This window comes from Gouania willdenowi, chromosome 14, assembly GCF_900634775.1.
Source record: "Gouania willdenowi chromosome 14, fGouWil2.1, whole genome shotgun sequence".
Classification (NCBI taxonomy): Eukaryota; Metazoa; Chordata; class Actinopteri; order Blenniiformes; family Gobiesocidae; genus Gouania; species Gouania willdenowi.
Window position 1 is genome coordinate 25,701,108 of NC_041057.1, and position 26,048 is coordinate 25,727,155.

At 38.6% G+C, this 26,048-nt stretch overlaps 1 protein-coding gene across 2 annotated transcripts; it reads left to right on the forward strand.

Annotated features, from left to right (window-relative positions):
* Window positions 1-1,343: 1,343 nt before the first annotated feature.
* On the forward strand, window positions 1,344-24,557 carry LOC114475226 (heterogeneous nuclear ribonucleoprotein L-like). Of its 2 annotated transcripts, XM_028465893.1 has the most exons (15): window positions 1,344-1,482; window positions 1,745-1,863; window positions 8,874-9,108; window positions 13,607-13,692; window positions 13,816-13,912; window positions 14,019-14,091; window positions 17,881-17,916; window positions 18,163-18,231; window positions 20,292-20,366; window positions 20,457-20,542; window positions 22,515-22,636; window positions 23,168-23,369; window positions 23,456-23,513; window positions 24,038-24,133; window positions 24,235-24,557. In XM_028465893.1, exons 1-15 carry the CDS (start codon window positions 1,399-1,401, stop codon window positions 24,288-24,290), a joined length of 1,494 nt encoding a protein of 497 aa, XP_028321694.1. In that variant the 5' UTR covers window positions 1,344-1,398; the 3' UTR covers window positions 24,291-24,557. The 2 variants fall into 2 exon arrangements, with proteins under 2 accessions (XP_028321694.1, XP_028321693.1); XM_028465892.1 differs by having other exon boundaries at window positions 20,292-20,542.
* Window positions 24,558-26,048: the final 1,491 nt, after the last annotated feature.

Sequence of the window (26,048 nt, forward strand, 5' to 3'; positions counted from 1 at the left end):
ACGAACAGCTACCCCTATAATAATAATAAAAAGGCAACCCCTGTTAAGAGACAGGACAATCATACATCGTTTCTACCATCTATCTATAAATCCTACTAATGGTCTGTATGAATTCTAAATTTCTACATTTTGAAGTGAGAAAAGACAAAATATCCAGGAAGACTTCGATTTACAGATCCATAAAAACAATTTGTATTCTTCCAGTACTAAAAAGTAATGGTCTTAGTCCCATCCCCAGCAGGAAAACAATACCTGACAGGAACAACACATATAGTAACTAATAGGGATGTAACGATTAATCGTAAGGCAGTTAAAAATCGATTCATAGGTATCACGGTTGATATCGATATATATTTATCCCTCTCTTGTTTAACAGTGTACGCGGCAGGTGGAAACTGCTACTTCTTTCTTTCTGGCCGCCTTCTACTCTAAAATATGTTCATAAATGATTCCTTACCCCTTTAGCACTAAAAGAATATCTGTAATATTACGTGAATATCCGTAAAAGTCACATTTTTCTATTAGCTCTGTCTGCTAGCATAGCATCTCTTCTTCACTGCTAGAATAACTACATGCCAACCGACCACTGGGTTACCAGCGCCCTCTGCTGGTCCAAACAAATATCTGACGTAAATACAGGGCAATGACGGTTTTTTTTTTTTTTTTTTAAAAAGTCCAATTGTTAAGGCACAAATTACTTTTTCATTTGCACTTTTAAAAAGAAAAAGAACTATTATGCATTTTTGCATTGTTTATTATAGAACCAGAATTTAAATTAATAGGCTTCTTCTTCATTTGTACTATTCCTTTATTTATTTCATTCAAGATTTATTTTTTAGTTAAATTGCATTGTTTTGAATAGTTTATCAAGGGATTCTTTTGACAATGACAAATAAAAGGAAAATAATACAGTATTTTCTAATTTTTTTCCCCCCAAAAAATAAAGGAATATTTTTCAGTCATCATTTGTCTACAGTCCCATTTTGTAAAATAAATCGCGAGGGAATCGTATCGTGAACCCAGTATCGTGAATCGAATCGTATTGGGAGCTGAGTGAATTGTTGCATCCCTAGTAACTAATTTACTCTGTACATCTTCCTTTCATGTCAAAAATAATGTAAAAAGAAAACAATAATGTCAGTATTTTTTTAATGTATGTGACTCTTTCTATAGTTTTTCTTTTTCCAACAAACCCTTTAATTCTTGTTTCTCTCCTTTGTGCTTAGTTTAATGCTTGATATATATATACACAGTCTTTCATTCGATATACCCCACAGTCCATTAAACAACGTTTTGCAAATAATTGTTTAGAAAGTGTTGCTGTTCGCGTCACTTAAGGTATCCTTATTTCCCACACACCCGTGAACGCAGCAGCAACCCGGCAGAGGACGGAACAACATGGCTACTGCAGCAGGCCGATACTACGGAGACGGCGGTAGGGCAACGAAGAGACAGAAAACGGAAGAAGGAGGAATGACGACGGTGAGGGGTTTTGTCGTCTCTGCTTAATTGAATGTAAATTTAAAAAACGGATTATTTGGTAGAGCTTTAACATGCGAGAAACGAGGGGTCAATGGATAAAGGAGGGCACTCCCTATTGCTAAGCTAGCCTGCATGGAATGCTAACTACCGCAAGCTAATAAAGTAAACCAACGTGTCTTCGCTTCATGTCTGTTTTTTTTTTAACACGGTATTCACGTCAGCTCCAGCCTATTCATCAGTTGCAGTGCTGCTTGCTTTCCAGGAGAGCTACGAGGACCCTCATAAGCCGATTCCCTCCCTGGTGGTCCACATCAGGGGCTTGGTGGACGGAGTCCTGGAGTCTGACCTGGTGGAGGCCCTGCAGGAGTTTGGAACCGTCAGGTAGAATTTAACAACACTAATGGATTAATAAAGTTCCCTAGTCTAATAGTCTCATTCACATATAATATTTGATCGAAGTTCCATGTCGATCTCATATGGTCATAAACGTCATAGTTCAGGGCCACATACTCCGCAATTTGACCTCATGCGGGCCGAACCATAACAATTATGACACAATACATTATAGAGAATGGCAATATAAACTTTTCCTTTTTGTTTTAATGCAAATAAGTAAAAGTGATATTTGAACAATATGATTTAAAGGGGACATATCATGGTTTTAAATCCTTCCTTTTTAGATATAAATCATACAGTTGTGGTCTATATAAAGCGGAACTGCAATGCTTGGGTCTGAATTCCTCATTATTATAGCTCCACAGACCCCTTTTCTGATGTGCTTCTAAGAGCAACTCGTTTTGGTGCGGTCTCTTTAAATGCAAATGAGACACTTCATACCCCGCCCCCTCTCCAGGTTCAACTCCACCCTGCTCGGCCATTTTTGTAGTTTGATAGAAGAGATATGGCTATGTAGCGGCGCAGAAAAAGTTTATTCATACGTTATTTACACAATGTCAACAACGGAATACTTGTCCATCCAGCTTTACATGTTCGAGCCAGAATCAGACCCGGCGGAGCGAGATGAAAATGATGATGAACCTGCAGAACCCTAACAAGTGAGCTAACACAAGCACCGAGCTAATGCTAGCGCCAAGCTAACGTCACCAAATGCATTTTAATACAGTCTTTTCAAAGACAAAAACGGCAAAATGAAATGACTAATGAAAACTTTAGACTTAAATTAAACCACGTAGGCCATATCATCAAGGATCTAAAACGAGCACACAGCGCTAACATATGAAGACGGTGCTAATGCTAACAAAACAATGACAGGGATGTCTTATCATCACACTTTTAGCGTTATTTACAGCTTACCGAAGTGCTCTGTTCGTCGTCTCCAAAGATAGAAGGAATTGAACCCTCAATCAGACAAAGTCTTTCCGCAAATCCTTCTTTATACTGGCAGAGGTTGCAGAAGCAGTCATCATTGAAGTGCTGCGCACACAAAAATGACCTTACCCACAGATGTGGGTACATTTCCGTGAAAAATAAAACTCAACCAGGCACTTTGAAAAGGTTCTGATGCTGGGAGACGGTGTAATGAAGCGTGTGGGTTACTACATCCAACAACCAAACATTTTGACTTATCCTCTCGTAACTTCTGCATCCTGGAGCTTGGACTACAAAATAAAAGCGAGAAACAAAAATGGCGGATTGCTCGAAGTGTTGGGCCTGGAGTCGGTGTCCTAATTTGGCAGTTCCGCTGACGTTATTGTTCAAAAAATAGAGAATTGAAAAATCGAAACAGATTGAAAAATATGACCAAAACAGAATATAAAGATATCAACGGAGCACCTGAAGAGATTAATTTGAACTTTTCTGTGCTTCTAAACAATCTAAATATACATCAAAATGCATTTAAAGGCTAAAAAAGTGGATTTAGCATGATATGTCCCCTTTAACTTTAGAATACGTGCTCATATGCATAACAACTTGCAGATCCCAGTGGATTTACAAATGCTCAACACATTTATTCACACAGGTATCTGGATGTTAGCAATGTGTATTTTATTTCATTATTCAAACATGCCAAGATGAAGATGTTACATTTTTATCATTACATTTTCTCTCTCTCTCTCTCTGTGTGTGTGTGTGTGTGTGTGTGTGCGTGTGCGTGTGCGTGCGCGCAAATATGGACCAAAACTCATATCTCAATATTTTTTCTCAGAATGGTGACATCTATCTATAAAATATAGAACGTCTCAGTGTGTGTGTTCCTCAAATATGTCAGCGCATCAGGATCAGACTGATCTTTTAACATGGCTGCTGCTTGGTTCAAGGGTGTGCAGTTGGATTTATTTGGACTGCCATGATACTATTCATAAATTATTTCATGAAATTGTCTTGCATGCAGCTTTGCAGAACAGCTCAATGTTGACAGGTAGTCACAAAAGGCTTTTAAAAACAACTAAATTGGGTCTAATATACAAAAAAATACACCCTGTAAATATTGACCAGCAGGTGTCCTCAGTGGGCAATGTTTGTAACTAAGGTGAATAATAATAATAGTAAATTGTGTGTGTAATTCAAAATTATATTTGCAATAGGAATTTAGTGTTTACAAGGTCAGTTTAAAAATAATTAACATTTTTATTCTGAATTAAAGAAGAATTAAAGCTCCCTTGTAAACCATCCTTGAAAAAGCTCCTTGAAGGTACAGTCTGCACCTTTGTCATATTTGCTAATGCTGTCACTATGTAAGGACATCTTTACATGAAACTAGTAGTTTGTGTGAAAAAAACCAAAACAGACTCATTGAGCCCCCCCTGCTGCTCTTGCAGCCTTTGGCAGATTGCCAGAATGCAACGCGACCGAGCAAAAAGAACCAATCAGAGCCAGGATTGTGTTTGATGGGCTGTCTGACAGCTGTTGCTCACAGTCCCGGCCTCTTTCCTGGGGCTGTAGCGTCGTCTTTTTTACAGTGTATGGTCTGGAGGAGAAGAAGATGGAATTAGCAACTTTTCTGCTTGAAAGGCAATTACTGCTGCTTGATTTACATTGTTTGATTTTTAATTGTTACACTAGAGTTCTGTAGTGCATGTGTTGTTCATGTGTGCGCAGCAGCCTCCGTGTGGCTGCTGTAAGTGACACTGTGTTGTTGCGGCTTCACATAGAGCGAGAGAAGCGCTACAGTAATATGCTGTTAACAGTGCATGTTATATTACTGTGATGTTGCTGTCGGGCTACGTTAGCTCCTCTAAGGGAGGGACTTTGGACATTTTAAAGGCAGGGCAAGAGGGCGGCGGGGAGAGAGGGATCTGAGAGTTGCATACTGCGCCTTTAACCTCCCACTTTTCTATAGCAGGACACACTTTCTATAGGCACTGCACTAGTATGATATGAATCTCAATAATTTTATTTTAAATAGTCTTATCAGAATTACAATTTTGGGTTAAATTTGCTGACTAAAAATACCACACAGACACATTATTAACAGATAGATGCACAATATTTTCCACTTTCTTCCTATGAGGAACAGCACGTGTGAGTGAGTTCTGTAGTGTGGCTTGTTTAGGGGATGGTCTGGGTTAAGAAGCACTCAGCAATCCGAGAATCAGCAAAAGCAGTCTGCTAAAACGAGTATTTTGACACAAAATACACAATTATTTTGTGTCAAAATACTCGTATATATATATATAATATCGATTTTGGTGATATTGTAATTTTCCATATGTCCAAAATCGAAAACTCATATCTTGAATATACTGTATATCTTCAACACTACCCACCACATCATCAGAAATACATTTGGAGCTATTAGGGACAAGGTTAATATATTTCTTTGCCTTGCAACTGTATAAATTGGTACAATACAGGGCTCTACACTAACCTTACTAAAATATATTTGTATAATAAATGAAAGCAGTGATTTATTAAGGCTGAAGTCAACCAAAAAAATGGTTGGTCGACCAACACTGACATGCGTAGAAATGAGAAGGAAAAAAAGTGCCGTGCTGCAGCTGTCCGTGCACTGTCCTCTGATCGGAACAGAGGGTCAGAATTCCCTCTTTCGCTTTTTCTTTTCCCACATTGTCCCCTGCACCTGCTCATTCATTCTCCATGTCCACTGCACACAAACATTGAGACAAACGCAACGATGCGCACACAGATCAGATTGGAGCCACAAACCATCCACACTGGAGTCTGATACAGGTCACATTTTAAATGGTAATATAAATGGGTGAACAATAAGATTGGAAATAAGCATTAAGGCCGCTTTGGAGAAGATGCGCTCTGCGGGCGTGGAGGAGTCTCTTCGCAGCCAGAAGGAGCCTGGGGTATCTGCCCTGATTTGTTTCCACACACCAGTGGCCCTGTAGAGTCACATTTTCTTTGGTCGACTAAACGACCAAAGTTGGCAACCCTAGTGATTATATCCTAATAAATATATAAATTATATTTTACCCTTCTAATATATATTTGTATTTACTACTTAAGCGTCACACAAATTATTCAGCGTGGGCAAAAAATCCTTAAACCTATTGATCAAAGTCAGTTCAGGCGTCCACCACCACCAGGCCGTGCACAAGCCAAAACCCCCGTCCAAAAAAAAGAGACCAGTATTAAAGTGCAAGTTTACCCCCAGGTTTTTGCTGACCTGCCACTAGGATGAAATCTAAAAAAATGTGTTTATGGGAGTTGTTCCTAGAGTACTTAAGACACACCCAGTCACAGCAGGCCAGCCCCCATAGCGTTCCAAAATTCCTCATGGGGATGTCAATCAATGTTCACTTATGGCTGTGAGAGGAAACCAGTCCCCCCCCTCTTTTATAAGAGGGTCGCAGCCAACAGTGGTGGTTAGTGACAGTATTAATCCAAAAAGATGTCACTGATCTAATCTCACCTATAGCAAAATTCAGTTGCTGGCGTTCAACCCATAGAGGGCAGTCACTCTGACATTTTACAACTAAAAATGCAAAATTTAAATACTTAGACAAAAATGTGAAGAGTGGGACTAGACTCAATAAACTACACTATTTCATACCTAATCATATATGTATTTGGCAGAAAAAAGTAATTTTAGGGTCTACTTACACTTAACTCATTCACTGCCAGCCATTTTCGTAACAGCCAACCTCATATTGCCATGCCTTTTAGATGATGTTCACTGATCTTTCAAGACCATAATAGCTTGTTTAGTTTTTTCATAATCAGCAGTTGAATAGAGGCAAGTTTCATACAAATTGCCAGTTTGTGACAAAAAGCTGAGAGAGTTTTTTTCTAAAAAAAAAAGTTGTCTTTGACTTTGAAGCAATTTTATTTTTGCTTTAATGACACCTCAACATTGGTTTCCTTGTATAAAACTACAAAAACATTGAGACCGTGCTTTTGATGGCAAATGTTTATTTTTTGCTATTTGGGTCAGAATTGAATGGTTTTCTTACTGTATTTTGGCATTCCTCCAAATCTCTCCCCTGTCATTCTCCCCACACGCAACTTCCTCCTTCTCCCGGACATGCTGAGTCTCACCGCTTGCCCCGTTTTTTTTTATCGTTTTCTCTCACCATCGCGACACTCAATAGTCCACTTAGTTCCACGCGTGCTCTGGTTGAGTGTGAGTTGCTGGGAAGTTGACTTCCTCTGAGCTCGGCCCAGCACAGGTGTTTTCTCATCCAAAAGTGTGCTCCTGCCACCTACATGTCACCAGTTGGTCACTACATCATGGTACAATCTCGATATTCACAGGAGGCCTTGGTCACACTGTCTCCTAGCAACCCCAGCCAAAAACACAATTGACGTCTTTAGACGTCTTTGGCAGTCAATGAGTTAAGTGTGAGTGTCTCGCCGCCACTTGATAACCACTATAACCATTTAATTTAGTCCCCTGAACCACGCACTGTAATGAATTCAAGACTGTGGGTGTTTGCACAGGATTAAGGTTTTGGGGTTTAGTTAATCTTTGAAGTCCCTATTCACAGGTGTACAGCAAAGGAGAGCAGCTCACACGCCCCCTCTTGTGTCCGGTAGTGGTAATGAAAAAAGTTGAAAATCGCAATTTTATTGACTGTTATTAATCGATAAGGAGAGGTCACCCCGGACTCTGGCACATCCGCCACAAGCGCCCCCACAGCAAGTTTGTTGAGCCCTCGGAGCAGGCTGCGAGATGCGGTGCTTAGCTGGGGAGGCCAAAATACCAGGGTAAAATGAGTCTGATGCAACCCAAGGCTGGGGCTGTCTGGAGGTTGGGGCGTTCAGATTACCCAAGGCTAGAGAGACTGCTTTGAAGGAGAGAGGTGGGTGTGTGACCCTCTGAACCTTGGACTGTCAGAAGAAAAAGGGATATTTCATCAACATGATACAGTACTAAATAAGCTTTGAGTTGTTACTTAAGAGAAGTCAGATAATTCAACAGCTGACTGATGTTAAATAGAAGATAATTAGTGACAATCAAAAAACAAATTGATAACCATTAATAAATTGATAATGAATTTGTAATTTAATCCAGACCTCAATCTAAATCAAATTGTGAGAATGGGCTATTAACCACCCCTAGTGTCCACCAACCTGCTAAAACAGACAGAAATGGTGTCATTAAACTGACTGATTGGATTACTGGTCACGTGACCATGTGTATTTTACACACCTGTGTATGCCTGTTTGATTATGCTCGGCAAACCTGAAGAAACCACAGGTGAAGCACGTTGTTCACTGATAATTAAAAGTAAACTCTATATGGTTTGTGGTTCTCTTTTTAGAGAATACAGCAATAGCACATGAATTTGTGGGATCTGGCTATACCCACTGTCGCAGTGAGCATCACAGATGCAGCCAGTTAGTACTGAACTGTTACGCATTTAGTGGAAAGCCAGCGTAAGCCTGTTAAAGGGGGCAACCTTTACCCACAATGTCCAATACAGTGTCTGTGTTGGAGTTGGAATTAAAATGTATTTACTCACACCAACCAGATGGAATTCTTACTCGCAGTCGAGCCCTACAATACAATAGTGTTGTTAGTCGATTCAAGAGTTCCTAATGTTAGTTTATTGTATATTTCTCTTTAAATCTGTTCTATAACTGTAAAGATAAATATAAAAAATGTTTGCACAATTCGTTAGATTTGTTGTTTGCTCCATCTATACCCACCAGACAGTTTAAAAAAACCGATGGCATTAACCCTTTTTGAGTTTTTAATGCAGTTGCATTGAACACTGAATTTTGTTTTTAAAACTGGTTGAGTTTATAAACAAGACGGTGTGTATGTGATATTCTCCAAATATTTTTTAATAATTTGTCTGTATTAATACTGAAGTATTTTCCTTTCCAAACCCATTGTGCCTCCCATTCTGATCTTAGCCATGACAACAAAGCAATGTGGCTAACTATTGGTCTTGGTGAATATTAACCATGTTTCTGCTCTACTATCAACTACACTGTTAACTCTGTGCTTACAGTTATGTGGTGATGATGCCCAAGAAGCGCCAGGCCCTGGTAGAGTATGAGGACATGAACGGCTCCAGCACGGCCATTACCTATGCCGCAGAGAACCAGGTGTACATCGCTGGCCATCCTGCCTTCATCAACTACTCCACCAGTCAAAAAATCTCTCGGCCGGGAGACTTAGATGAAAGCCGTGTCAATGTTGTGCTTCTGCTGACCATCATCAACCCTATCTACCCAATTACCACGGTAATGCTGGCAGTAAATGTAACGATGTCAAATTCCTTTGAAATATTGAGATGATTACAAATGTTCAGTTTTAAAGGCCACATGACACAATTTTTTATGTTGATGCTAAATAAAATAACACACCTTTTATACACGAAGAATTGCATCACAATAGAGCAGTAATTGGGCCTAAAAATTAGACCCGGTCCGAGCCCGACAGAATACGCCCTGAACCCATCCAAACCCAATTGAAGCCGATCTCTCTTTAAGCCCTACACTATTGACATCCGTGCACGCACATGTAGAATGACCCGAGTCCAGTTTCTTTAATAACTCGCTTAGCTTTATTTCACTATCAACAGCTTTATTTACTAGTCACTTATTCTGCATAAAATTATAAACATAACCAGCAGCTTCAAAGTGCTGCTTCTCGGTAAGTACTGATTAACTTCTACTGTAAAGCATGTGGTAACACTGCTGTAACACAAACAACTTGGCGACCTGCTCTCTGCATATGTGACGACAAGCGGCTCCAGAAGAAGTTAATTCATTTTTTTTACAAAATTCATAATGTGTCAGAGGCCAGCCTTTGATTCACCTCCTAAGCATCCATTTGTGCATCTTTTCTCATGCTAATCAAAACACATCACCTGACCATTCATTTACCGAGTAGTGCCCGACCTGAGCTTGTGTTAAAAAGAGGCAGGCCGAGTCGTGCAAAGATTAACAGCTCCACATTACATTATGTCCTCCTCAATGTTCAATTTAGCATTTATTGTTGCTTTTCACGCATTTTCAGTCTGCTTTTCACAGAATTACCATAGGGGTTGTGACTAGAGGTGAGTATTGGCAAGGATGTTGCAATACGATGCGTATGGCGATTCGTGGGTCACGAGACGATATCGCGATATATCGTGATATTCTACCCAGTTAATATCAAAATTGAACGTAGAGATGAAAAATCAAGTTTCTGTATATGTTCATCAGAAGATATTGATCATTCACGGGACAAATTGAGTCAAAACTGTTGGCTTCAAAACATCCTATTTATTATTTATTTTTAGTGTTTTTGCACATTATCACTGAAAAAAAGAAAAAGCAGTGTTACACACTGCCATCATAAAATAAAGTGGAACAAGTTTATTTTCACTGAAACTACTGCGTAGAAGTCTCAAAGTAACCATTACAACATAATGATGACATTGTAACAACTGTAAGTGAAAACATTAAGGATAAATCACCCTGAATTACTGATAATGCACAAAAATAAGAGAAAATTATTTATCCTATTGTATCAGTTTAAGCACTGATCTGAACAGATTATATGAAAATATCAGATCAGTTCATACATAAATCTGTGCATACATAAATATTGCACGCATTACACACTGCCAAATATTAAAAAAAATAAAAATAAATTGATTGTTTAAATAAAAAAATCAATTTAAAATCGGCACCCAAAAAATCGTGATATATTGTGAAATTGATTTTTTTTTCACACACCTAGTTGTGACACATATTGTAGGATTGTCTGAGGTTTTTTTACATTCACTGCATTGCTGATAGTATCTATGGTAGATGATGGAGTAGGGCTGGGATAAACGATTATTTTTTTGAACGATTAATCTAGCAATTATTTAACGATTAATTTTTCCAGTTTGATTTGATTGTCGATTATTTCCCCTTTGACTAAAAGTAATTTATAGATGTTGCAATATGTTTATTGCTCTTGAACTCAAAATTCCAAAATAAAGTTCAAGTACAAAATAATGCATTCAGAGTCAGAGGTAGCAATCAATAAAAAATAAAACGGCAGTGGGAGCCGGTAGCCTGTCATGGTGTCCTTCCTGAACCAACAGAATTTAAGATAAATGTTGAAAACATACAGGCCTAGCTTACTGAAAAAAGTGCTTCTTTCACATGAAAATAGCAACTTTAAGTAATACTCTGCTACTCACATTTTTCCTAATTTCAAAATTCCAAATGCTAATACAGAAAGTGCTTTTCCAACAAACAATAAGAGGGAGAAATTGGAAAATGAACAAATATGGGGTTTTTGAATGTTCATTTTTAGTTAAAAAAAATTATAATTATAATAAAGACAACGTAAATGATCTTGATTAGAACATTAACTGAAAATACAAGGGTCTGTTTTAGTCCCACACTAGGGGGGGGTGACACGAAATGATAACTATAAAAATAAATCTATTCAGGAGCCACTAAATACCGTTTTATTCCACTTATTTACAAAATCCAATTCTTTAAAATGTGTTATCACTCATTCATTCTATCATTATGCTCTATATATTATATCTATACCACTGGTGTAGAGCAACTTCCCACCCTGACTCAGGAAAAGAGCAAAGCTTTTTTGGTTCATATTTTAATGGTTAAAGCCATTTGATGTTATGCACTCAGTTGTAAGGAGAATGTGTCTTTTTACGCTTGGCTTGGTGTGCGTGTGCTGCTGACGCTGATGTGACGGCGGGTGTTTCCTTTTTTTCCCGTCAACCCGCTGCCATCTGGTCACACCCGGGATAAAGGACGAGGGTTACGGGGAACAGCTGCCTTCGACGAAGGTGTGCGTGCCTTCACTGCCTTGCACTTTTAAAACTCGGAGGGGCCACTCGCGTTATTTTCCAGCGCTGCCATTTTTGTTTTGGTCAGACGACGCATCGGCGCGCATATTTTGCGTGTACGTATTTTTTGCCTCAGCTCTACTATGGAGTTATATAGCATTACACATTTAATTAATCCTTCAAGTGCAATTAGGGGTGGGCGATATGGAAAACAAGTCCTATCACAATTTTTCTTTGTAAAATAATGATCACAATTTTTCAATTCCAATAATTTAGACTATTTTCAAGTTATTTACCAGTAAAACAAACAAATTCACTTAAAATCATCACCTTAAATGGGGAAAAAAGGGTTAAAAAAGCTTTTTTAAGTCAGGGTACTTTTCAAACATTTTTTAAAAACCTTTGTGCCATATCGCAGTGGCCCATACACAGCACACCCAGACACGGCACCGCGAGGATAAAAATGTGTACTGCAGACGGTTTTACAATCACCATTATTTAGCAGATTGTCGTTTAATCCTTCACGATCTAATATCAACAGATTGCACACCCTTAGGTCAGTGCTTCTCAATTATTTTCTGTTACTTCCCCCCAGGAAGAACAAAATATTTTGCGCTGCCCCCCCACTCTCTATAGTCTAATTTGTCTATAAAATTGTTATATGTACACTTCTGCATAACAATGTATCCTAACATTAAAGAAAACAATAAAGATAGAAATATGGATCAACCTGCATGAAAGAATAACTTTTAAAACATAATTTTTTAGTCTGGAACAGAAAAGTTTTAAAGCGCATCAATTTGAAAAAATGAAATCCTTATTTACACTAAATATTTTCAAAATCAGTTTTTTTCACCATATACAGTTCACAGTTTGGTACGAAGAACAAAAAACAAACAAACCCGAAAGACTATAATAATAATAAAGGATGGTTATTTACATATATATAAGTGCTGCAGGTAATTTGGACCTACTTGAACCATTTGATACTGAAAAATAAAATTAATTCAATAGATAATGATAATAAATTAAAATTACCCAGCAACATTAACACTGGAGCGCAGTTTATAAAACACTTCAACCTACAAAACAAAAAAGAATAAAACAATTTGTGCAGGATGGAGACCATGTCTAATGCTGCAGGCATTATCAGCTCCTCTGCTATGGTGTGGTCTTTTTTTAAACTGAGCAATCTAGTATGCTACCTTATATGATGCTAACAGTGCTTTAGCAGCTTATCAGCGTGATTGGGGTGTAATGTCTGTAATTGACGCCTAGATTCCTCCGTTGAGGTCCGGGTCTCTCACTCTCTCTCCCCCGCAGACGGCTTGGGTCGCTCCGTGCCCCTCGGCCTCCCCTGTAAAGCAACGAGCTTGACACGGGTGTGCTTGTGGGGGACGTGTCGGTTTGCTGTCCGTCGCTCGGAAACGAAACACTTAACTATAGTACAGCAAAAAAAAGGGGCACCCTACTATTTGAGAAGGGCTGCCATAGGTGCAATGTCTAACTGCAATCTCAGATTGTCTGGCATCAGAGTGACAGAATCTGAGCCAGAAATCAAACTTTCCTTTGCTCTGGGTGTATCGCTTGCAAGCTGAGAGTTTTTGGCTCCTCTTGGCGATAGTGAAATATATGATAGTAATAAAGATTAAGCACAAACCGAGTATTGTTTGGCACTTTTATTACTGGATATAAACATGATTTTTAATTTTTCATTATTTTATATAGAATAAGATGGTGTTAAAAATTTACTGAGAGCTTCAATTGATTTACGTAATTAGTTTTTGTAAACCCTCCAAAGCAAATTATGTTCTCCATTTCCTGTGCAAGGGTAATAGGCAAGGCTTTGTAGCACCACATATTGAGTTGACTTAGATCCCTCCTTCACGATAATACACAAAATGCACATTGCATTTAACAATGCTTTTGTCCTTCTACAGGATATTCTCTACACTGTTTGTAACAACTGTGGTCCAGTCCAAAGGATTGTCATCTTCAGGAAGAATGGTGTTCAGGCCATGGTGGAATATCCTTTTCATGATTCCCTTTTTATTATCTGCGAATTATGCTAATGTATGTGATTGCTAAACATGTTCACTGTGCTTGTACAAGCTTTAAACCAGACTACACCTTAACTCAGTGCCCCCACGTTTGATTCGGTCCAAAGTGCCCAGAGGGCAAAGGCCTCTCTGAATGGGGCAGACATCTATTCTGGCTGCTGCACTCTGAAAATTGAGTACGCCAAGGTGAGTGGATCTCTACCTGCAACAAATTATTTTTCATATCATAAAACTTGCCCTCACATTATAGAAATGGAGGTTTGATCATTGAAATGCAAATTCTTTTTTCCAGCCATCTCGCCTTAATGTCTTCAAAAATGACCAGGACACATGGGACTACTCCAACCCGACTCCTGGTGGCCACGGTAATGCACATGTCCTGGCACCCACTCCCTCCCCCTTTTCCTTCTTTTTCTTCTCAAAAAATTGTATTGGATGTTCAGATTCAGTGCTTCCAGGGGTATTGCCTTTGATCATGAAGGAAAGTTTGCAGGTCAAACTTGGTGTTCTCAGGCAATACTTCTGTGACGCCATCACAGCATTCATGCATTCCCTCACCACAGAGCAGATACAGTGTAAGGACATAAGGAGCAACCTAAAGGGCAGCCGGTCTCAGTCGAGAAATCTTGCATGTGGATTTACCATTTGCGCCCATCACTGTAGCACACACGGGTTCACTACTTTCTGAAGCTCACACTGTTAGTAGAGCATGTCACACAGTCACATTCCTGCAAACTCTAATGCAGTGAACACAGTTCTCTTACCTTTCATTCAACCATAGTGGAGATTTTTTTCACACCGTGGATTCATTAATTTGTCTAGATTTAGCTGTATTTAAGGGTCTCAGGAATTGGCCCATATTTTTTTTTTAAGTGTTTCTTCCACTCTGAGGATGTAAACTGTAAACATTTAATACTGTTTTTGTATGTAGTTTAATTGGAACCTGTTTATTATCAAGAAGAATTATTGCTAGGGTGTGTAGTTTTCAACAACAGTTTAATTTAAAATTTGTGCAATAGTTAAAGTGGGTCAGTTAAAGAAAACACTAAATCACAAAATATAGCAGATCCTGGGACCTTTATTATAGATGCATCCAAGTTTGGGAATTTAGCCATTATAGTGATGCAGTCAAATCTTTTATTCTTCAGATTGGCTTTGTTTTCCTAAATCAGATTGTAGGGATTCACTGTTTTAACTGCATCATTAAATGTCTTCATTGTATCACTGTAAAAGTATTGACACTCAAGTTCAACAACACATTTATTCACCCTATTTACATGCAATTATATCACAACCAAAGTGTTCCGTTAAAAAGGTTGTGCTCCATCTTTTTCAAATCAAATAATTTTCCTCCTTTGTGTTAAAAATTGGACCAGTGCAAAATGAAATATCTTTTTTGTCTAATGTCAACACCTCTAAGCAGCCAACAACGCGCACCTTTTTTTTTTTGTTTTTTTACAGCTTTGGTGGTTGATGAGAATGGTTGGCTTTAAATAATGTTGCAGTGAATGTCCTTTGTGAAAATATTAAAGCTTCAGTAACTGCATCCACACTTAACCTAGAAAAATAATTTGCACAAATATAACAATAAAAGAAATCCAGCTATCCTGAAATCCATGCTGTTTACGGTTTTTAACCTTTTTTTCACTGTGTTGTGGACTCGTTTTGTGCATCCAAGACAGCCCTTTGTTCTGGGTTCTGGTTGTCTGTGACTTTCCAATGTTAAGTGTCATAATCAATCTGCTTTCTTTTAAATATGGCTTATTTGTTGGCATTGTGAGTTTCTACCTCTTTGTAATAAAGAAGAAAATGTTTCCACAACATAGTAATAAGGCAAAGAAGGAATCTAACGTCTTCCTAACCCCTTATCCATAGAACTTTATGAAGTTTTCATTTTATTTTTTTCCTCACCTAACTAAGACTAGTATCAAATGCAACAATGATTTGATTGACTTAATCAATTGAAAAACACTATACTTCAGACCTTGTATTCATGTTTGTTAATGTGCAACATCAGGACCAGATTGGATAAGGTTTTTTTTTTTTTTAATTCCCATTTTCTGAGGTCGTGTTGTCTTTTGGCCCAGAGGTACTCCTTGTGTCCTCACTGTATAGAGTTTACACAGTCTTACTTCCACCCCAACGCAGACACAGCGGCTACCATGGCTTAACAGCAACCACAGCCACGCCTCATGTTAATCTGCTTTGTGGCGTACATCGGACACAGCGCGGCATCCAAAACCGGAACACAACCTCAACTCACTTCTCTTTTATTCCAAGCTCGTCACTACATCTTGTCCACCCGACATGGGAATCCACTTTGCATTTTGAGGGGGGAAAAAAATCATTGCTGATGCCATGCGAACAGACACGCTCGTTTATCCATTACAGTCTGATGTGATACATTGAAAAGCATCAGCCTCCACCTCTTCACCAGCACATCATCTTCAGAGCCCAGAGGAATCCTCAGTCTTGACACAACACATTGATGTTGAGGGCAGGTGTTTGTTGTGTGGCCACTGCAGCCACCTCCCAGCTCTCATGATGCGTCCTGCCATAACACTACCACAGGAAACTGCAGAGGACATGTCAGACACACAGCCTGACCAGGAAACAGATGACACCACATACCGTCCACTCTCTCTCATCTCTGCCCATAACACAGCAAGCTCAAAACCTGGGGCAACACACAAGCTGAGCTGCCACGACAGCACATCGTCACGCAGATGAATCCCTTTCCAAGCGTCTGACAGCCATTAAGCAATCTAACAAGCATCATTTAAACGGACACTTTTGCAGCAGAAGGAACATCCACAGGGGGGCCAGTGAAGACATGAGCATGAGATACCACTCAAGCATACAAGCACAGAGGCGAACAGATCCCAAATCCTTCCACAAAGCTCTCTACATTCATGGGCTCTGGTGCTGTTACCGTCTTTCCTCTTCCCTGTATTCCTTCTCTGTGCTGTTTTTGTAATGTTTTCTACTTTGTTTCAGCTTCCCATTTTCTTAGACTTTCTTTCTATTTTTTATTTTTATTTTTTTACACTGGCCCTTAGTGATGCCTTTAACACCTCCTGTGTGATGCAGGTATGGCTCACTGTGTCTGTGGACTGACAGCCCATTCTCAAATGCCCTGCTTTTTGGTCAAAACACGGTAAGCTGCAAAACAAACGTCTTACAGCAACCTTGAAAAGCAACCAGCAGCAAGACAAAGTCGAGCATGGGCGTGTGGATGACCTTCTGTCTCTGGTTGTGGAAATGCAAGGAAAGAAAGAAGAGTGGAAAGACTGAGGAGGGAACATGAGTTGAGGCTGATGTCAGAGTTTGGCGGGTAGCACCCTTCATGAGGACTGCCCCCCTACCTGTCCCCTGTGTCCCTTGCTCCATATGTGGTGCTGTAAGTACTGACAGTCTGACACCAATGAAACATCTGCCGTTGTGGGTAAAAGTTAAAGGTCTTAACTGAAACACAAATGTGAATGTTTTCCAAAACTAGTTTAACATTAGTACACTGGGAGATATTTGTGTAGTTGTCCAGATCCCATATTTTTTTAGTAGCTTGTTTCATTCATTCCTTTGGAGAGTTTGTTTGATTATTAGCAAGTAATTAGTCCATGAACTAAAACACTTGTGTTCCACCTGACTTGCAGCCAATGTTTTTGAAAATGATATTACTCACACTTAATGGTACTGCAGTATTTTATGTAGTTGTCAACAGTTGATCTTTCTTGATGCTCTACCTGTACTGCAGTTATTTGAATTTTGGATCACGGTCATCAGGAATGGTCAGTTCTGACCATTATAAGCAAAAAAACTGCTAATTTTAAACTCAAAGAAAATTATCCTTGTGCACATAAAACTGTAGGGTTAACAGTTTTTTCTAACTAGAAAATATTTTCATATAGTTTTAAAAGACAAGCGTAAGCTTCAAGTAGAATTAAACTCAATGGGATACTCCTGAACTGTTCCTTTTGACGTGGTTTATGCACATTTACTTGAGTTTCACTCTCGGTTGTAAAGGCTGTGAAATTCAATAAAACTGCAAATGCTGCTGACAGCATTGATGCTTTTCTCCATTTTTTAATTATGTACAGTGATGGTTAGTTAATGCTGGTAAAGGTTTTGACATTTGTATATGTGTACCTGCACAGATGCTGATGGCGATGGCAATTGGAACAAATCACAAGGTGTGTGTAAGCAGAGTGCGGTAGAAATTGATGAAATCTTGTAAAAGTCATATTTTACTCTTATTTAAAAATCTCCATTATGTTGTCTGTTAGACCCCACCCACCATTATTTTGGCATGTCAGTCACAGGTCTGTCTTTAAGCATGCTATATCCCCTGTCAGGTGTCTGTAAAAACATGGGAAACAAAATATTTACTGTAAAATTCTTTCCTCTTTTTTTTTTTTTAAAAAAAAAAATCTTTGAAGATCCCAATGGCAATCCCAACAAACGCCCGAGGCAGCCAGCTCTTCTGGGAGACCACCCACCAGATTATGGTAAACGACCAGTCGTACAACTAAAGGGCTTTCAAAGGTCTCTTGTCATGTAGAGCAACTAGGGCATCAATCTACCTCATGTCATGTTAAGATTTTGTTTAGAAAACTAAAATATATTACTTATGGAAAATGGTTTATCGTTCAGTAATTGTATAACGTGTGTATATGTTATTATTCATTTTGCCTTGGAAGCTAACAAGACAATGTTTGTTTTGCTATCAAAAACTATCAAAGTATATCAATATTTTGTGTTTTTTTTTCCAGTTTATGCGAGTTGGCACACTCACCTCAACTGTCTGCAGCAACTAAAAATTTAATCCATTTATTAGTGTTTTGAAATGAGAAGTGATGAGAAAATAACTTGGAGCCAACAAAAGTTTTGTTCCTAAGCTACATAATCAACAAATTTGTACTTCTAAAACCAATAAAAACAGATATATTTTCCCCCAATTTAAAAAAGTTAACAACAAAATGATTACAAAAATTAACATTTTGCATGAAAATGAGTACCGTATTTTTCGGACTATAAGGCGCACTATCAATGAATGGGTCTGACTGGGTCTATTTTCATACATAAGGCGCACCGGTTTGTTACTATTATTAAGACACATTAAGTGAAACAAATTAGTCTGGTAAGTCAAACTTTATACAACTCATTAACGATAATTCTCAACATTGTTCACGTTTAATACATAAAATACAGAACATTACACTCACTTTTTCAGTTCAGTATGTTGAAGCACAGTACAGGTACATCAGTCCACGAGGCGCCTGACTACGGTAGCCTTAAAGTGCCAAAAATCCATCAAGCAGTGCAGCTTCATAGTTTACCAAAGTTGTATTAAAACATTTTGACATATTAATTTCATACATAAGGCACACCTGATTATAAGGCGCACTGTCGATTTTTGAGAAAATTAAAGGATTTTAAGTGCGCCTTATAGTCCGAAAAATACGGTAATAAGAAGGTGCATTATGGTGGGAAGGTTTATGGCCCTATTCAGAGCCGTCTTTAGGTAATTCGATGCCCAAGGCAAGAGTGGACTTAGCCCCTCCCCATTCCCAATAAATGAATAAAAGTTGTTTTTTTTAACACGTCTATACACAGTGTGTACACATTACTTAGTTTAAATATACAAAACAGTGCAATTTTGCAACACAACAAAAAATACAACCTAATTTGAAATTTAGAATAATGCACAATAATACAATATCACACCTACAGGTAAAGTGCAAATGTCTTGAGGGAACAATAGCAAAAATGGTGCAAAACCCTAAAGAAATGCAAAACAGTGCAATCAACAGTAAGAATAAAATGTAAACGTTTCAGTACAAGGACATTTCTACTTTCCTGTTTGCGTTTAGTAGTCAGTAACACAAATCTTAAAACCAAAGAACATAATGTGCAAACAACACAGTAGAATTATATAGAATAGAACAAAAATGAAAATAAAATAAATATAAATATGGGCAGAATGGGCGGTAATGGTCCTTTTCTTGGTTGCAAACCGCTGTAAAACTACATAGAATATGGGCAGAAGATTAGCAGGTACTGTATAGTTACAGATTTTTTGTTAAATTAGGAGAAAACATAGTGATTGTAAATGGTATGTATCACATTTATTATACCTTTTTAAATTATTTAAAAAATAATAAATAAATTTGGGTTGGTGTAATTTGGCACCCCTCAAGCAGATGGTGCCTGTGTTGCCTGTCGGGAAGGCCGGCCCTGGCCTGACTCCTACGTGGAATAACTCCCCATATGTTGAAAGTGCACTCCAGGTTACCACCCAGCTTCACTGATGGGCCAAACAAGCACCTCCACACACATTTTACGGCAGCTGCGGACTCGTCGGTCCAAAAACTCGCTTTCAGAGCTGAGAGCGGCTCCGCTCTGACGAGTTATGAATAGATTCCTTTGAACTTGCCATTTTGGCAAAAAGTGTTTGCCACACTAGTTTTCACTTGACTGTATTAATGTCGAGCCCTGCAGTCAACGTAACTTTGTTAACTGATGATTTCAGTTTACAGGACTTGATCTGTTTTTATTTTCAATGCAGGTGGTCCACATGGAGGTTACCATGGCTACAATGATGACGGTTACACTCCCCCTCCTCCCCACCGCATGGGGTCAGGTATAGGTGCACGTGGTCGAGGTGGCCAGCGATATGGCTCAGGATATGGCCTCCCACCTCCTGAGTATGGTGCCCATTCTGACTCCCCAGTTCTCATGGTGTATGGTCTGGACCCCTCCAAGATCAACGCTGATAAGGTCTTCAACATCTTCTGTCTCTATGGCAATGTTGAGAGGGTAAGTGCTCAAATGGATGGTTTCTTTATTACTTTATTTATTTTTTAATACTAATGCATTGTCTGTATGAAGTGTGTACTGCTATAGAAAAGAGGGAGGGTAAGTTGCTTTTTCATGGATGGCCAAATGAGTTTGTGTTTGAAGGTGGGACGTCGTCACTGTAGAGATGGGACTGATGTTCCAACGTTCTAACTAATGACATCATCACTGTAGAGGTAGACTGATAACATCATTGAGTCCTTCGACTCAAGAGGTGGGGCATGGGGGTGGGGCGTCCAAACAAATCTCAAGGGATGTCCCGTTACAACTGTCGTGTTTTGGTTGCAGTCTCGAGTCCTGTATCTACAGTATTCTGCAATTGAATAAAATAAATAAAAAAATGAATTGGAAAAAAACCCAAAAAACTGGAAAATCCGGAAATTTAAATCAGATATTCATTTTCAGGCTAATATCAGAATGGGACAGTCCAACAGAATACAAAAGACATGTGACAACAATTGATTTTATACCAGGCATGTAAAATAAAATTGCCTGAAACAATGCCAATATCAACAACTCCCCAGAGTAAAGCACCATTTCTAGTACAGAACACTGTTCTATCTTACAACCATAGTTTGTGGTTCTGCCAAAATATTGTTCAAATTTGTAAAACTTTTTTTTTTGGTAATGTGGCTGAAGTAACTGGTAAGCTGATATCTGATGCTGGTAAATGTTCCCTCTCCTTAGACATAATTTTCACAGCACTTGCAGTCCCATACAGACTAAAAATGACCGAGTGAGTTTTTACGACCTCTCCTAATTTTTTTATACAAATGAGTTGTAGTGTTTGACTCAAAACTATATACAATTTTTTGAATTATCTTGATAAGCTAAGTTATAAAAAAAAAAAAAAAAAATTACACTTTTCCTGATTATTTTTGTCATGTTTGGTGCAGACAAATAGTAAATGGGCCGTTCTTTCTCTCGCCAAAGGAATGTTTCCAAGCACAAAAAATACACCTCTTTCCTATTGGTGGAAAAATGTACAACATTAACCAGTGAAAATTTCAAAGGCAACGCTTAATATTTGGTTGCTGTGGAAAGAGTCGTGTGTGCGCGTGGAAACACTGGTGTCACTCCGAGTGTGAGGTCGACAAGGAAGTGGGTAATCCTTCTTGTTTTACAAGAACAAGTAGCGGAAGAGGAGCATCCTACTCTTGCATGCTCTCTGTCCCCCCGTCCGTGTAGCGATCTCTGTAACAGGTTCTGATTTCAGCGGCTCAGGCAGCAGAGCCCTGTCCCTGAGCTAAACCCTACAAACAGAGAAGGCTGTTGAACAGCAGGGATCCAGATAAAGACCCTGTCCTACTGCAGTCCAAATGACTTTTTTCTAGTGTTTTTGGTACCGACACAGTGAGAACAATCTGCAACAACACCCACTGGTACAGAGCCACAGATTATGGTCAAAAAGCCACCAAAGGCTGCCTCCTGGTGGACAACAGGTGTTGACATACCCTGGGAGTGCCAGGCATGTGATGTGTCCCTCGGTCTTGTGATAGTCATGAACTGTTTCTTGCAGTGGCACAAATAATTTGTGCCATGTGATTGTGATGTTTTGTAAACAGTTGTTTTAGATGATTTGTGAAAAATGTGGCCTGAGGCATTTCCTCTATTATTATGTAAGTTGTTGTGTATATAACTGCCTTGTTCTATAAATTTGTACTTGTGTGTTTGAAAATGACAATGTATATATCCATTCTACATGATCAAAATGATTCCTTGAACAAATAGATTTTCACAGTAAAAAAGCAAAAACAATTCTGTTTGAATTTGATGTTTTTTGTGGAAAAAATAATACCAAACAAAGCAAGGTTAACAGTTTTTATAGTTAGATATAGCGGTAAAAAATTAAAAATTGTCAAATGGCCAGTCATACCCTGGATCCCAGATGGTTCATAATGGCTAAATACTGTTGTGTAAATCTCTTCTTCAGATCAAGTTCATGAAGAGCAAGCCCGGAGCAGCAATGGTAGAGATGGCCGACTGTTACTCTGTTGACAGAGCCATTTCTCACCTTAACAGCAACTTTTTGTTTGGACAGAAACTCAATGTTTGGTAAGTGGACAGCTCCAGAAGACTGATATTGTTCAAATGTATTCCAGAAGTTAGTTTTTGTGTCTAAAAAATCCACTCCATTAAGCTTTTTACACAGACTTGTGCACTACTAAAGCTATAAGGGGAAGAGGCAACAACAGAGGAAGTTTTCCACTCAAAGGATAAGCAGTTTGTAGCTGTTGAGGGGGGATAATTTTTGTCCTCGGGTGTGATGACTAAGAGAAGTGAAAAAGCACTTAAAGAGCAGTTGGATGCATCAGTTTAACTCGTGCTTTTCTAACTACTGTGCAACGGTTGAAACAAATACTGTCAATCAGTGTTGATTTTGATATTATTAAAACAGTAATAAGAATAATATAAAGTTTTTCTTCTTGGTTGAAAAGATGCTCGAAGATATATTTTAATTTTTTCAACATTTCAGCCAGTGGCTTTGAGGGTAGGGTATTTTCTGAACACTTAAAACACACTCTAAATGCATGATAGAACATTTATCAATGACTCCAAGCACTAACTCTTTCTTTTGTTCTCTAGCGTTTCCAAGCAGCAGGCAATTGTGCCAGGGCAGTGTTACCAGTTGGATGACAACACTAGCAGCTACAAAGATTTCCATGGCTATCGCAACAATCGCTTCTCCTCCCCAGAACAGGCAGCCAAAAATCGAATTCAGCACCCAAGTAACGTTCTACACTTCTTCAATGCAAAGCCAGACATGACTGAAGAGATCTTTGGTGAGGTAAGATACGCTACAGTCACACCTCGACAAAGATCTTTGACACAGCACAACTCATAGATTGACTGAAACACCTTTCTCTTACCTAGCTCTGTGCAGAACTGGAGCTCAAGACACCTACCAAAGTGAAGTTCTTTCCTGTAAAGAGTGAGTACTGGCTTCATTGTTTGCCTGGAGTTAGGACTGCACGATAGTTGAAAAACTGACATTGTGATTGCTTTAACCCTGTGATCTATATTGCCATATGAAACAGAAATTGTCACTATATGACTCAAATTGCTCTTTGTTATACTGCCCTGCTGCCATCTTCTGGAACAATGAACCTGCACTGATCTCTGCATCCATCCTGTTTGTAAACCTTTGAGTGAATCATTCTTCCCACAACTTGTGACATTTGTTTTTAAACGTTTGGTTCATGGAGATGTCCAGTAGCTGTGCCAGTTCTGTCCTCCCACAGTTTTGCCTCACAGCCACTTTCACTGGACAAATGTGTGCAAAAACATTGCAGGTCCGGCAATATGACTATTGCGATGACGATGCTTAAATGATATATTGTGTAGCGTTAACTGCAGTTGAGATAGAGTTTAATTGATCTTTTTTTTGTTTTCATTGCAAATGAAAACAGTTACACAGCCCTCTGTAGTGCAATTATTTATTGTGTTATACAACAGGTGAGAGAAGCATATCTGGACTCCTGGAGTGGGAATCTATCAATGATGCTATGGAAGCTCTTGCTCTAATGAACCATCATCAAATGGAAAACCCCAGTAAGTCTTTTTCCTGTCAAACTAACACACAGTAACAGTGTGTAATTTGTGTTGGACATTTTAATTCTCAGGGATCATTATAGCTTTTTTCTCTCTTGTAGGTGGGCCCTGTCCGTACACACTGAAGCTGTGTTTTGCGACCACACACAACAACTAAACAATCTCCAAATGTGATGTTTTGTTCATGGAACAGAGTAAACAGAAGCTCCAATGTCATGTACCATTGAAAAAGTATTGACAAAATCTGAGTGACGTGCTTTAGTAAATGTTGCTTGACTTGTACAATTTTTAATGCTGGGTTATAACATTTTTTTTTTTTTTTTTTTGGTAGAAAATGTATGTTCACAATACCAGATTTGGAAACGGTCCACTGTCCTAAAGTTTTTTTGTTTTTAAATAAAGTGAACAGTGTGCATATCTGTGATGCTGACTGGCAAATGCTTATTAGTGGGGTGTTTGTAATGTGTCATCAGTTATTCCACATGTTTATTTTTTTGTGAGGCCAATGGGTGTCAGCAATTTCTCAGACACAGGAGGAAGAGTTTTATAAAATACATTAAGGGTAAAGCCAGTCACCTGTGTGCAAGGCTGCAGCTGTTAGCATTTAAAGGCAGATTTCAAACCGCTGTCGTAAATGGTTATTTAGAAAAAAAATCTGAAAATATAAAACATGGAGATGTTGGCAATTTATTTTTCACAATGATTTATTGGATCCATAAGTGAAAAAACTGATGTTTAATAATGCCATGTTTGCATCGACACCAGTTGTTCACAGGAAATCAAAATGAGGTTAAAGAAAAGTTTGAGAACATTTTAATATTTTCCTTACAATGACTGCAAAATTGGTCATTACATAACAGTTTATGGTAAAAAATTTTTTGATGCACTGTAGGCTCATTTAAAAGAAATAATAAATTTATGTAGGACAGTCTGAAGATGCGCTTTGGTAAGTTTGATGTCAACAGCAAAAATTGTGGGAGATGGTTTTACAGTTTTAAAAAAAACTGATGGGCTTTCTAATTTTCGAAAGTATTGTATACAAATGTTTTTGTCGTATCAAGGCTACATTTTGGTGGAAGTAGCAAATCTAGCACATGGTTGATTTGTTGTGAATTTTCTAAATTTTGAACTTCAGTGCTTTGCTGTAGCGCCACCTTTAGGACTGTAAGCCTGTTTTTGGCAAGGGACTCGACATTTGTGCAAAATTTGGTGATTGTTTGCACATTGAAAGTATGACGCACCATTTTTAGTCGCTTTTAACCCATTTTTGATTAAAACAGATATACATCTTTAAGATGACTAAATACTATGGTGTGTATATACAGGATAACAGTGGATATTCAGGTAAGTTAATGTGTTTATCACAAATTCATATGACGATCCATCATGGGACCTTTTGCCACAGTCTCAACTCCCTTCTCGACTCCCCTGGCCTTTAAGGTTGGGAAGTGCTTATTCTCTTTGTACTTGGGAGTTTCTCCTATTGACCAGTGCATTTAAAACAAAATAAAAATGCTCACATGAAGTTGAGAATCTACCCATTAAAATGAATGTGTGGATGGCTATAGTCTTGTGTAGGAACAACCTATTCAAGGTGGCTCTCATCTTATGAACAGCTGACGTTGTGCATGGGAGAAATAATAAAGTTTACATTTTCTGCAACATGTTGAGTAGAAGTGTGTGCAAGCAGACTGACAGATTAAGTGGCATGTGTGTAATAAAAAAAAATAAAAAAAATCAGCAAGAATGAAAGGAAAGGTATACAAAACTGTAGTGAGAGCAACCATGTTGTACAGGTTACAGACAGTTCCATGGAGGAAAAGATAGGAGGCACAGCTGGAACAAAATGTCGAGGTTTTCTTTGGGAGTGACAAGGATATGGATCAGGATTGAGTAAATCAGATACACAGCACGT